At 40.0% G+C, this 14531-nt stretch overlaps 1 protein-coding gene across 2 annotated transcripts in view; it reads right to left on the bottom strand.

Moving 5' to 3' along the window:
• tmem132e (transmembrane protein 132E) overlaps window positions 1-14531 on the bottom strand; it is a 627726-nt gene that overhangs the window by 169939 nt on the left and 443256 nt on the right. Inside the window, exons 1-2 of one of the 2 annotated variants that reach the window (XM_022189115.2) lie at window positions 12604-13450; window positions 11100-12081 (exon numbers count right to left, since the gene is read on the bottom strand). In XM_022189115.2, coding sequence (XP_022044807.1) covers window positions 11100-12081; window positions 12604-12682 — 1061 coding nt within the window. In that variant the 5' untranslated portion in view covers window positions 12683-13450. Of the gene's footprint in view, window positions 1-11099; window positions 12082-12603; window positions 13451-14531 lie in introns of those variants that run through there. The other variant, XM_051937379.1, reaches the window with a different exon arrangement.

Raw genomic sequence — 14531 nt, 5'->3', positions numbered from 1 at the left:
AAGGAGCCGGGCGAGACCGCGGAGCCGGCAGGAAGCAGAGGCCGAGGTCAGGAAGTTGTCGTGTTCGCAGGCGAAAACGCCTTGCTGTGGGGGATGAAGACGCTGCTGCTGAATGTGGGTCACTCTCCCTGGATTCCGCCGCGCTTTCTCTCATCAAGCCTTTATTTGGAGCCAGGGCATCTGAATACTGCATGTTGTACCCAGGGCTCTGGAGTGCTGCACTGTTTCCAAGAGCCGTGTACAGTGCACATGGATGATGATAATAAGGATATAGTTTGTGTGTGTGTGTGTGTGTGTGTGCTGCAATGCAGCTTTGTTTACTTTGGCAAAAATGTCAGTGAGTCACCAAAATATAAATTGGCAGCTCATCATTGACTCCATTAATATGCATGCGGCGGCCGAGCTGCTGCTGAAATCCTCATTCAGGTTAAGCTACGTACACGAACCTCTTTGTATCCTGCAACTGAGTCTCATTATGAAAACACCAATAAACAAAATATTCCTCGCAGTTTGCCAGCTGCAGCTCTTTGGCAAAGCAAAGTGGAAATAATTATCATTTCATTAGCAAAAGTAATAGTTGCTGGAAATAAAAAACGCACCTATGAGTGCTCGCAGATGGCAAACCTGACAGAAACAGGGATGAAACACTTGTGTTGTGCCACATGGCACGATAAGACACATGCTTTACTCAATAAGTTTTTAATGATGCATCAGACTGTAGAGCAGCAGAAGCTGCAGTTTTGGCTCATTAAAATGACTTATTGTGTCATTTGTGCCCTACAGTCACCATCAACCTGCATCGTACGTGAATAAACTTCCCAGAGAGCCTCTTGTCATAGGAAGACTAGCTTATGTTTCAGAGAATTATTGAGAATTGAATATCGTTATATGGTCTCAATATTTGCATCTGAGAACAGAACATGGAATTTTCATGGTGTAAAAACCATTTTAGCGATTTACCAACTGCCACCAAGAAGAAGATGGGGCTGTGTAGCTACTAAAAGCTCCACTGTAAACACGAGCTAATGTCTGCTGTTTATTACAGAACAGGTAACATACAGGGAGAACATGAAAGCTTTTAAGATAAAAACTGCTGCAGGTGGAAATTAGATGCATGTGAACAGAGTTTGAGGACAAACTGAACATCCAACATTTCCATCTGAGAACAGAACATGGAATTTTAGTAGAATAAAGACCGTTTTAGCGATTTACCAAGAAGATCCCACTGTGTAGCTACTAAAAGCTCCACTGTAAAGACAACACTAATGCCTGTCTCCAGTTTATTACAGAACGGGTAACCTAAAACTGCTGTATGTGGAAAATTGATCCATATAAACAGAGTTTGAGGACAAACAGAACATCTCTACGTGTTTCACAACATATGGAGTCAGTTCAGCAACTGTTTAGATAATTTTTGACTACTAGAGCTTTGAGAAAAATATAAGTAAACATGAAAAGCACTGACAGAGCGCAGTACCAAGGCTGTTCAGTCATATCATTTGACAAAAACCTCTGAAATTGCAAAATGCAAAATTGTCAAAAGTGATCAAAATGTGTGTAAAAATGCTACTTTCATTGTCTATAATTGTTCTGACCAACCACCTATCACACATGCTGATATGAGCCTTGAAAGTCTACCCAGAATGCACCCTTTTTTCCCCTGAAACCTGTACAAAATTCCTAAAAAAAATGCACAAAATGACTCAATAGATGTCCAAAATACCCCCAAAATGATCAGAAATGTCTACTAAATTACCGGTACTCAGTTTTTGCTCAAAATGACTAAATATCTCCAAAATGGCCCAAAAATATCAAAAAAATTATCAAAATGTAGGTAAAAAAAGCTCCTTTCATTGTCTATAATTCTTCTGACCAACCACCTATCACACATGTAATCATGTGATCGTCAGCAGGCAGCTGGCAGTACTGGATCCAGACTATGAGCCGCATCACTGCCAAAATCTGGTCCTTGTGCTATTTCTGACCGTCCATGAAAATTTCATTGAAATCTGTTAGTCTGTTTAAAAGCTATGTCTGTTTTGAGCTATGTTGCAAACAGAAAAACAGACAAATGCATGCTGATTATCACATAACTCTGTCGCCTTCCTTGGCAGAGTGACTAGCATTGCATGGTCAGATCTATCTCCATAGTGCTGGAAGAATGGTCTGACTGCAAAAGTGTTTCATGATATACCAATACTAGAAAAAGTACAGCAATACTTTGCAGTTAAGAACGATACTGAATCCCATGTTCTTACTACTGAAACTTTAATTGATCAGCAATGTTTTGCTCAGAGCAGCCAATGGTTAATGCTGATGAGCCACAGTAATTCAGTGTAGCATTGTGCTTTCACTACCTGCAGGCATAGTAGGCAATCCAGGCGCTTTCATAGCCGCGAGACTTGACTGCGAATCCAAACCCTGATGCAGACTGGCCTCAGTTTGTTGATAAGGCGGCTGCACACAAAGCGAAACGTGGAATAATTTCGCCTACATAGCCAACGGTGAGGTGAAGCCCACGGACATCACAAAGCACACAAAATTTTTTTAGCATCGGACTTTCAGGAGGTTTAGCAAGGTTTGGCTTCATTTTTTTGAGCTTTGTCAAATATCTGTAGATGCAAATCACACAAGCTGCTTCATAAGTTTAGAGACTGACAACAAAAGATATAAAAGATCAACCGAATTCTTGTAGGAATAGAATAGAATAGAATTACTTTACTAATCCTCTAGGGAAATTTGGTTGTCACAGCAGAAACAGTACAGTTACCACCACCCTAAATGCAGATAAATGAGCAAAAATGTACAGTAAATAGAAAAAGTGCTGTCCAAGTGCTGAAGTATTATATGTGCAGTGCAAACAGTGAAAAAGTGTTTTACAAAGTGATTAAATCGTGCACTAAAGTTCTGCTGCATTGATCTCTGTGGATTTAACCTTTTACAAGCAGCAGTGTGAGGAATAAGAAATGCAAATATGTATAGAGCTGATCTTAATGAAGAATTTATAGCAATTCTCTGTTTTATTTGTCGCCTCCTTCTTACATCCTCCACTGCCTCACATTGACATTGTCAAAATGCTTTCAGTTCCTCACTTAACTTTTAATAAAAGTTCCATGTTCTGCTTTTTATTATTCAGCTACGTTCCCTGATGCTGTAGGTTTTTGCCTAAAACTTTTCAGTATCAGTATTGAAATATTTAAGTAGGTATCAAAGTCAGGAATTTGGTATCAGGGACAAACTAAGCTGCATGTCGTCATCATTCTGCTATAGGTTGAAAGAAAAGCTCTGGCTTGTTTATATGTCTTTTGAAAAATTACAATCAAGCTGCAAAATAGTGTCATGGCATGTAGGTTGCTTCTCGGAGGATGCCTTCATTATTGCGAAAAAGATTTTCAAATCGATAATATGCAAAAACTGGAAGGAGAGGAGAAATACTAGAGTTTATATCCAGTGAATCAAATTACAAGTGTCTGAAGCTGTGCAGGAGCTGAGTTGAAATGAGTTTAAACCATTTCCCACTAAAAAAAAATCATAGAGAGGTTGGAGTGGTACGCTGAGATTCTTGATATTTATCAGTCATTATCGTAACAGCCTTGCTGCTAGGAGCCTTTGTTTCACTTGTTAAAACTAATTCTTCTCCATTTCTTCCGCACAAAACAAATTCAAAACATCACTTTCTGTGCAACAAAGCGCTTTTATTTAGTAAAGTATCAATCTGATGATGGATAGAAAATATAGCAGATAATTACAGACCAGATTTTTGAATAACCGTTAAAGGAAATCCTTCAAAAATAAGCAGTCACCAGGACAAGCGATGCATGCCAAATCACATTAAAGCTACACATTATTGTATTGCCATGGTAACTCTCTGTCCTCCTGCATGACAATCCAACACACAAAGCATTTTTCTGACACCGAAAAAACAAGAGCAGATTCAGCAAGTGGCTCTGCTGCCGCTCTGCCCAGCATCCATCCCATCACTTGCAAAAACACGTCAAAGACCTTCAAAGCCGGACAACTGAAGAGCAGAAACATTAGGAGGAAGGAGGGAGGCCTTTAAAGGCGCTCCTTATTACATCTTTAATCATCTTCCTCAATGTGCAGGGATTTTAATTCACACCCTGTTTAGATGAGTCACTCAGGAGGCTCAAACCGGGCTTTCTTCTCTCTCTTCTCATTTTTTTCTTAAACTCTGCTGTTTTATCGCTACCCATTTCCATCCCTGCGAGGCTCAGAAACAGTTTCGCGGGATGCTAACATGGTCAGCTAAATGTTTCAAGAGGCAGAAGCTATGACAAATCCTTCCTCTTGTACAAAGCTTAACTTTTGGGACTTTGCCACATCCCACTTTGACTGACAACTTCTCAGAGTAACTGTTGTCTCTGATTTATATTTAAAAAAATTGAGAGAACCAAACATTTTACAGGATGGGGAGTCTTAAAGAGTGTAAATGTTACTCCAATTGCATACAGGCAAATCCCTAATTCCTGTGGGGTTGACACTTTGATGAATAAATGACTCACTACCAGACAGAGTGAGAATATTTTTAAATATACACACTTACACCAACTCCAAAGCATTAAATCATAAATTTCAGATGCTGTCAGCGCCCTGCTGCTTTCACTAAAGCACACTCAGAATCACTGGGTTCATCACACACCTTCCTGCAGGTTTCAAAAATGACATCAACTTGTGCTAAATGGGCCAATGATGATTGTACTCTTTTTCTAAACAAAAGAAACAGGTTCTTCTGACTGACTAGTACAACTCCATTCTGACTGACAAGCAACCAGGAAGCAACAAGTGGAAATGAAACTTAAATCGAATCATGAAATAATGAAAAATGAAAGAAACTAAGAATAAACTAAGAATAATGTCCCCTTGTTGGAAGTGAAGCCTCGGTGAAGGTCCTGTTGCCAACTTCCATCATTCCCTCTTCTTAATGTAAACTCAAAAGCTTATTCAACCTGGAAACCATTCCTACTATGTCACAGTCTTATCTTCCTTGTAAAATGAGACAAAAACAAGAAAAAAAAGTGACACAAAATTGCTAAAATTAGAGACACAAATGAGACATAAAATGAGAAAATTAAACAGTTTGAAAAAGAATTAGACAAAAATTAGACAAAAAAATTAGAAGTGAGACATAAAACAAGAAACATGAGGCACAAAATGGGATAAAAACTATACAGAAAATGAGAAAAAATGTTCAAATACAATATTTATCTGGATGAGAATGAGAAAAATGAAACATAAAACAAGAAAAATAAGACAATACCAGAAAAATGCAACACAAAATTATTAGAATAAGAGAATGAAGTTCAGTTGTATATAAACTTAATCATTGGCAGAGACGGTTCAAGTAGACACATCATGAAACAGACTGCGCTACATCGTCTATTTTACTCTCTAATATACTAATAATATACTAAATGAACTTCTTGCTGTATTGAAGGAGACCTGAAATTAGAGACTGAAACCATAAATTCACCAGAAAACATGTTTACTGAGGTAACAAATTAAGTGAAAAGTAGGATAACTTTCTTACAGACTTCTGCACAATCAGAATGCATTTGAGGTTTTTTATTGTCAAAAATGATAAAACTTCAAAGCACAGTCAGGAAGTCTGCTTCATTGTGCTGACTATCCATGAAAGTGGCAAAAAATTAAAGTCTGTGTCCCTAATTGAAGCATTATTACACCTGCATATGTTCATAAACATAAGTTTTGCTACCATTTACATTTGAACCAATATTAGAGTTGCTCTTTGTGTGTTGTGATTTCCCAAACACTTTGAATACAGAACAGTGTTGGTAGTTTCATTATTTGAATCTCTTATCTAATCTTTTCAGCGCAAAGATAAGAAAACCAAAAACACCAGCGGGACAATACACAGAATGGAAGCTAATCAGAGCTGGTATAAAGGTAGAATGTGCAAATGCATCCGCTAGCTGATATGAGGCTGCCGTTGAAAAATAATTACTTGGCGTGCCATTGGAAATGAAAAGGTTTACTCTTGCCAGCACAGAAAAACAACACTGCAGCATCTGGAAAGTATTACGGAAGAAATGTAATGCTGACCAGCTATGTTACTGATAAGATCAACCATTGAAACTGCATATGAAAGATGGGTGTAGGTCAGAAAAGCGAAGGCAACTAGGAAGTGTCTTAAACCTGCATTCTTTCTCATGGCCAACAGGGGGCGACTGCTTTGGTGATTTGCGTTTCCGATTGTGTAGAAGTCTAAAACAAAATGGTCTGACTTCTCACTTAATTTGCTCCCTCAGTAAGCATTTTCTTTGTAATATTATGGTCTCAATCTCTAGTTTCAGTTCTCCTTTAATACAGCACGATGTTCATTTAGTAAATTATAGCTCCATTTAGAGTAAAATAGATGGTGTAGCACAGTATGTTTTATGGCATGGCTACCTGAACCCTGTCTGCTAAAAATAAAGTTTATATACAACTGAACTGCATTCTTATTTATGCTTTAAAATAAACAGTTCCCAAAAGGAAGGTAAGATTGTGCCATCGTAGGAAATGTTTAAACAGGCTACAAAGTTCACATTAAGAGGACTAGTTGTCAATCTGTTGTATTGTTTATTGCTTATCGGTGTATCATGTGTCTGTTTTAAATAATTTGTAAATCTTGTATGCCTGCTACGTTGGCCAGGTCTCCTTTGTAAAAGAGATTTCTAGTATTATTGGGATTTCCTGGTTAGATAAAGGTAAATAATGATACAAGTTAGTAACCGAACCTTCACGCAGGGTTTGCTTCCAAGATGGAAACATTATTGTTCATGCTCCCATTATTCTAAAGAAGTCATGCATGAGTGCAAATATGAACAAAATGAACTTCATAAGTGAAGAGTTGTAATACAAAACAAAGATCCATTTTAGGGGTTCTCATGTTAAATTCAACATTCATGTCAATCATGAGTCATTTACCCTTTTAAACTAGAAGTGGTTTTCTATAAGCAAGTATTAGCATTACAGGTCTGTAGTTTTTCTCTGAAGATGCAACTTTGTGCAGTTTACTTTCATTATTTTATAGGTTCCACTAAGGTTTTCTACAGCTAAAACATGTAATTTTGTACTAATTATACAGAAAATGCAGGCAGTTGTTTGAGTCTAGGGAGGTTTCCAGGAAAGAAAAGCTCCACTGAAACCCAAACAACTTATTAGCTGCACCTCAGCAGTTAAATGCAACTTAATGTGATGCTAGAATTTCAGCTTCATTATTCTTACAGTTTTATTTCCACTCATTGCTTCCTCATGGCTAGTCTTGTTTGGTTGTATGGCAAAGAATGACGTTAAATTGTTGAGGAATGCAAGTTTTTGGGCGCAACAGGGCTGGAAAAGTGAAGCTAATCAAAAAATGTCTAAAGCTACGTTATTTCTAACAACAGCAGGGGGCAACTATTGTGGTTGCAAATAGAAGTCGGATTGTATAGAAGTCTATGAGAAAATTAATGATTTGTTACCTCAGTAAACATTTTCCTAATGTCTGCAAAATAGTGTCAGCCTGTAAGCTGATGCTCGGAGGTTACCAGTGGCTACTGCAAAAAAGATTTTGAAATCAATAATACACAAAAGCCGACAGAGAGGAGAATGTCACTAAAAATATGCACCAGAAATACTTTACTTTATATCCAGTGATTCAGACTACAAGTGTCTAAAGCTGTTCAGCATCATTTAAAGCATTTCCCACTAAACACCATAGTGTGGTTTGAATGGTACATCAACCTTGCTGCTAGGAGCCTTTGTTTCACTTGTTAAAGCTAATTTTTCTTTATTTCTTTCAAACAAACAAAATTAAAACTATCACTTTCTGTGCAGCAAAGTGCTTTTTTCATGTCAAGCATCAATCAAAGCACAGCAGATGATTACAGACCAGATTTTTAAATAACGTTTAAAGGAAAATCCTTCAGAAAAGCAGTTACTGCGGCAAACGATGCATGCTAAATCACATTAGCTACCACTATTTTAACTACTTCTCACTTGATATATTACCTCAGTAAACATTCTGCTAATGAGTTTATGGTCTCAAATGGTAGTTGTGAGTCTCCTTCAATACATCATTATATACATTTTTATAACTTTTGGTCTCGTTTAGAGTAAAACGGATGATAAAGCAGTTTTACAGTGTGGCTAACTTTAAATGAACACACCTCTCCTGTTGCATCACAGCACCAAGACCACGAAAGCCAAATTTCAAATTCTACAAACCACCTACATCTGCTTTTTTCTACATTCTATGTGTTAATGCGCACATTTCTTCAAAAAAATTAACAAGTCTTTTCAATCTGTTTGGGTCAGAACCTGTAGACTGTTTTATTGTGGGAAGAATTACTATTAATAAAATATTTCTGCAGGGAAAAGAAATTACACCGCTTGGATTTCAGTGAGAGCTTAATGAGTTATTGGAGCTTAATTAATACTCTGTGAATCTCTGCATCAAGGTCTGTAAGAGATTACAGCAATCATATTTACAGTGTGTTTCATCATCACTCCTCGGTTGGGTGATAGTGGCTTCCTGGCAATTCTATTCTTCTTGATGTTTTCACACCTATGAGCAGCACAGAGAAATTCACTGTCCTCCAGCTTCGTCAAGCGTAAAATAATCATTTACTCTCTAACCCTGAATATTGCGATGGCAGCCGAGCAGAGGAGAGGATTGCAGAGACCGGAGAGCTGAGTCGAGCCTCGAGTTCCCTTCGGCAGCATTTCCGCAGGCAGAGGGTCAAATTCAGAAATTTAACTCTGGCAAATATTATTTACTGAAGCAGCCATTATGGTCCTTCTGAGATACAGGTCTAATGTCAGAGAACATAAAAATGAGCACTGAAGCTCTGATAAAATGGGAGAAGTTTAAAAGCTGAAATACAAATGTGGTAAAGATGGCTTATTGTTAATGAAATGAACAAACTGATATCCGCTAATGGCTGCTTGAATAGACTTCATGGGCACAATCTCACCTCAAAGATTTTTAAAAACGTGACAAACTTTGCACACATAGGAGCAAAACAATGTAATTTAATGAGCTTTTGCCAAAATGTATGACATTTAAAGCTGGGTTATGATTACAAATCAAAACTAAGTGCTTTAATCCCAATTTGGGTTAAAATACAGCCCTTTCCCAACCTATCTGAAGCTTTTCCATTTTCTGGGTTACCATGGTGATGAGTCCAGCCCCATCTATAACATGATTGGTTGGCTGAAAAAGGAGCAACATTAGAATAATGAAATAAATGGCACCAAATGAAGTTGTTTTGGAATGTAATCAGTTAATCAGGAATTGTTTTAAAGCTGCATTATTTCTAACAGCCCGCAGGGGGCGACTCCTTTAGTTGCAAACAAGAGTCAGATTGGAATTAAAAAATGATGCTACTTCTCACTTGATTTGTTCCCTCAGTAAACATTTTCCTAATGATTTTATGTCCCTGTTGGCTGCTATTGCCAAAAAGATTTTAATGGTAATGTATTACGTTGTTGAACCTTTAAATTATGTGTTGTTCTATTTTAACACGAAAAGAAATTGTTGTAGTCGCAAATTTTGCACACATAGCAGCAAAACAGCTGAGCTGAATCTATTTTAATGACATTTTGCCAAAAATTGGGACATTCAGAACTGTATTTGACAGTTCAGATTAATTGTTGTGACAGAATTTAATGTTAAAAGCAAGTTAGATATTAGTCATTGGCTTATTTACAACACCATGTTGATGATTTTTACTTTTTCTGTTTACAAGATCATTTGTTGCTTTGTATTCCGTATGCCTCTACTGAATTGGATAACAAGTCTTTTGTTCACTCTGCATCTTTTGCATGGAATATGTTGCAGAAACTAACCGAGTTAATCTCACTGAGTGCTTTTAAATCCAAACTGTGAGTTCTTGAGGCCGATTCCACACTTGTTTTTCATCATTTGCATGCAGATTTAATCTTTTTTTATTAGTTTTTTCTCTCTTGCTAGTGTTTAAAAGGTTCTTAATCTCAGAGGGAATTCTTCTGGTTAAATAAAGGTTAATAAATAAATAAATAATGCCTGAAATAATATGTTAAATGGAAGTAATGCTAATGCTGTCGCCCACACTTTGGATTCAGTTTGTTCTCTGCTCCACTTGAAGTACCACAGTATACACTGCGGCAGGGCACTTCAGTAGTCGATGCACAACCATTACCTGGTCTTTAAACACAAACTGCTTTGAGGAGCAGCTCACTGCAAATTATTCATGCAAGAGAACAAAGAAATCTCTGGATGCAAGCCACCGTTTCAAAAGGTGAACCTTACAGCGCTGCTGCACTTTAACCCTGTCCTGTCTGCTTCATCATACCTGACTTTAATTACTGCTGGCACATCACTTGGCTCAGTGAGGGAAAAATTAATGAGAAGGATGAAATGTGTGATTACACGCTCATTTGTCTCTTCAGACCTAAAATGAACACAAATGGGGGCGCAATTCGTGTGCTTGAAGCCTGAAACGAAGAACACTGGCATTACATAATGTTGCCTGCACTTGCTCGCTCACCATGATAGGCTATCGTAAAATGCTGCAATTAATTTGGAGGTTATGTAAAAAGCTTTATCTGATTATGCTGCTTTGAATGAGGCTGATTATTAGGACTGTAATGAAGACATCCAGCGTGGTGGTAATTGTTCCATTAATGTGTAAATCCTATATTCCTTATGAGCCAATCCTCTGGGAACTTTGCAAGATGGAGCTTTCACATTGGACAGCTTTGTTTATATGCAGTCTTTCTGCCTGGAGCCCAAACCTTGAAAATATTGCAGATAATTATGTGTGAGCATAATTACGGAGGTTGATGTAAGATGGCAGTTTGTGACAGGGAGGAAATTACTCATGTTGGCTGAGATCTACCAGGAAGCAGCCGAGTAATCTATTCATCAATAATTCTTGTGTACATGATTGCATGGAAACATGAAAACCCGCAGAATCAGCCTCTGATCTGAATGTGGAATTTTTAAAATACCATTTCAGTTCTCAAGGGAAAGAAGACGTGTCGATAGAAACACATTAAACATGACACTGAGGATGGAAGCAGTGAATCAGCGCATCATGTTAGAGGAGACTTACTTGAGGGAGAACTGCTCAATGGTGGAGTTTGGCATCAAGTAGAGGAAGATTTTGAGGGTCTCTCCAGGCTTCAGTGGCTTTTCGGGCAGCCTGAGGAACATGTTCTTGTCTAACTGCTTGTCCACCAGCAGCTGCTCCTGGCTGGCCTGGTAGAGGCTGATGCTGCCGATGCGCAGTAGGGGGTGCTGTGACAGAGGTTCTCCCCTGGACGCGCCACCGCCCCTGTGACCCTCGCTGCACTCCCCATCCACATTAGGCTCGTGCAGCGTGTAGTAGAGCTCAGCCTGGAGGGTCTCGCTGGTCAGGCCGTCAAGGAGCCCGTCACCAGAGCCTTTCCTCCGACCCAGCGGGGCCACGTTGGTGTTAAACCAGGACGGCGGCAGCTCCAGCTGGGCCAAACACTGCGCCAGGTTGCCTTTCATGCGGCAGGAGGTTTTGATTTCACGAACGTCCCGGAAGGCGTGCAGGCGGACGCACGGCAGCTTATCCTGAGCCTTGAAGTCGTCCCAGTCGCGGCCGGCGATGTAGAAAAACACCTGGACAGTGGGGTTGCTGGAGAAGACCCTCGCCTGAACAATGAAGGCTCTCACCTTCCAGTTGACTGTCAGCTGGCCAGGAATATCCAGAGGACTGGCTGGCTGGAGCAGCTCCTTGGACAGAGCCTGGTCCCGGGCAAAAGGCCCAAAGCTTATGTTGATGGCAGGGAGGTCTTTTGTCTGGAAAACCACAAAACTCTCCGAGCGCTGCAGCGGGTGTCCAGTACTGGGGCTACTGCTGCTCCTACTGCCACCACCGCCGCCGCCGCCGCCACCGCCAACGGTTTGTCCTGTGATCTGAGCCTCCCGCAAAAAGAAAGCCAGTTGTGCATTGGACATTTTGAAGTTGGCGGGCAGGTACACGTTGGGCGGCGAAGGACTGGCTGTCATTGCCGAGGAACTGAGGAGGGCATCTGAGCTGGTTGGAGAGATTTTCCCTGCAAGAGCTGCGAAAGGAGAAAAGAGAAGGGAAAGATTAAACTTCTAAATATAGCTTCACTTTTATCACAAGACATGAAAAGAAAATGTTTGCGAGAATGAAAGTCAGAGACACAAGAAAATCAAAAAGTGAAACAGGTCAGTCAGCTGTAGAGGGGATAAGTGGAGGTCAACACACATTAATCAGACCATAACCGGCTGCTGTCAAGCATTCAGAGCTCAAGCTACCCGGCAAAACACTAACAAGATGCAAGACTTGATCTTTTCCTGCAACATGACAACACTTTTAATCAGTGGTTTGGCTTTTAATTAATTCTAAGGAGCACTTACAAACACACAAACCCTTTAAAATGTCAAAAAAATGTAGAATGTGCACCAATGAAGGTGACCCTAAGTCACAGAGTAACACCTTCCACATTGTTTTTTGATGCCACACACTACAATACAGAATAACAACAAGTCAAACACCTTAAGTCACTCCAGTGAAATCAAAGTAGGGCAAAAGAACAAATGGAATAAATGCGACATACTTATCAGGATTACCCAGAGCTGAACACAAAAACATAGTTGCCTGTCCCCATGGTCCAAATCATAGATTAAAAGTCCCATATTCCAAATGGTTTTATCATTGGAATCTCATCCTTTAAAAAAAATCTGGCTGTGGGGTGGAAGAAGAAAGAAAAAAATCAAGCAGATCTGTTTGAATTCCTCTTCAAACGTCTGAGCACTCCGCAGAAGTTTGTCTTCTCAGAGAATCTTTGTCCCAAAAAGTAAAAAAAAAAAAAGCCCTCAAAGAATGAATGAAAAAGAGAAAACACGCTCCTGCAGCAGCTCCTCACTTGGTCATGTTCCTGTTGCCGGCTACAAAGGTTCCACTGAGCTTCTTGAACTTCGTCTGATATTCCCCGTGGCTCGGCACTCTCGGTGGAAGAAGCGTGGCTCAGCCCCACACGGCGGCTCGTTCAATCCCAGACTGTGCATGGCTCCGGGACAGACGCTGATAGACAGCCGGAGAGCCTCCTCCCGGTTGGTGGGCCGTACGGGAAACTACAGACAAAGCCTCTGACGCCGCCCCATCTCGCCACACCTAGTCCCTGGTCTGTAATCACCATTTCAGCTCCCGGGGTCAGAGCCGAGACTCCAAACACAACGCAGCCGAGCCCTCCGAGGACTCGACCTACACCACGCAACACATGCAAAGGAATAACACTCTGCGAGCTCGATTCATTCTCCTTGGACGTGTCGAGGCAGAGAGTGTGTGAGGTGGTGGGGGATGGATGAGTTGCCTGAATGCCTCCAGGCAGGGAGAGAGAGTAAGAGAGTGAGAGGGTGAAGGGGGGGAGAGAGGGAGGGATTAGGTAAAGGTTATTGATGAATTAGCCTAGCTCCGCTTCCCTTCCTCCTCCTCCTCCTCCTCCTCCTCTTTCGTCTGCTTTTTAGCCCCCTTGAGAAAATCCATGAGAATGAGAGGAGGGGGGAGGGTATCTGCTGCTTCACTCACATGTGGCTGGAATTCCCTTAATAAAAGAGAGAAGAAGAGGGTCCACGGATCACATATGTGTGTGTGTGTGTGTGTGGGCTCCATAAACCGAACGGCAAACAAAAGGCGAAGCCACAGCCGAGGGGAAACATCCCGCACGTACAAATGAGCAGTCGTGGCCCTAAAGAAGGCCGGAGGAGCTGGAATGATGAGAGAAGCTACTCAGAGACTGTCTGGCTCTGCACCTCTCTGCTGTTTTCACTCACTGTTTTCTGTCACTTTTAGCTTCTGTAATTTTCTGTCATTGGTTTTCGTCGTTATTTTCTGTTGCTGTTTTGGTCACTGTTTCAAGTCTCTTTAGCTTCTGTGTTCTGTCACCATTTTAACTCGTAGTTTTCTGTCACCTTTTTATTTGTTTTAGTTTTTTTTAAGTTCTATTTTCTATCACTACTTTCCGCTGCTTTTTTCTGTAACTGTTTCAAGTCATTTTTAGTTTCTGTTTTCAACTGCTCTATCCTGTCACTGATTTCACTTGTTTTCTGTCATTGTTTATCGTCATTTTCTGTTTCTTTTAAATTTTCTGCTTTCTGTTGCTGTTTGTTGTCACCATTTTAAGTCATTTTTACCTCCATTTTTTTCTGTCACTATTTCATTTGCTGTTTTCTGTCACTATTTTCCGTTGCTGTTGTCTTTCACTGTTTTAAGTCATTTTTAGTTACCAATTTCAATTGTTTTCTGTCAGTGTATATTCCTTTTCTTTTTAATTTTCTGCTCTCTGCTGCTGTTGTCCATCGCCATTTTCAGTCATTTTTCATTTCTGTGTTCTGTTACCGTTTTCATTCACAGTTTTCTGTCACAGTTTTCGGTTGTTTTCTGTCATAATCTATTTTCTATCACTTTTTCATTTGCTGGTTTCCGTTGTTAATTTCTGTCACTGTTTTTAGTTGCTTTCTGTCATTGTACTCATTTTCTGTTTCT

Source organism: Acanthochromis polyacanthus, chromosome 17 (genome assembly GCF_021347895.1).
Source record: "Acanthochromis polyacanthus isolate Apoly-LR-REF ecotype Palm Island chromosome 17, KAUST_Apoly_ChrSc, whole genome shotgun sequence".
Taxonomy (NCBI): domain Eukaryota; kingdom Metazoa; phylum Chordata; class Actinopteri; family Pomacentridae; genus Acanthochromis; species Acanthochromis polyacanthus.
The sequence above is the reverse complement of the archived record's forward strand: the minus strand, read 5'-3'. Positions and strand labels throughout refer to the sequence as shown.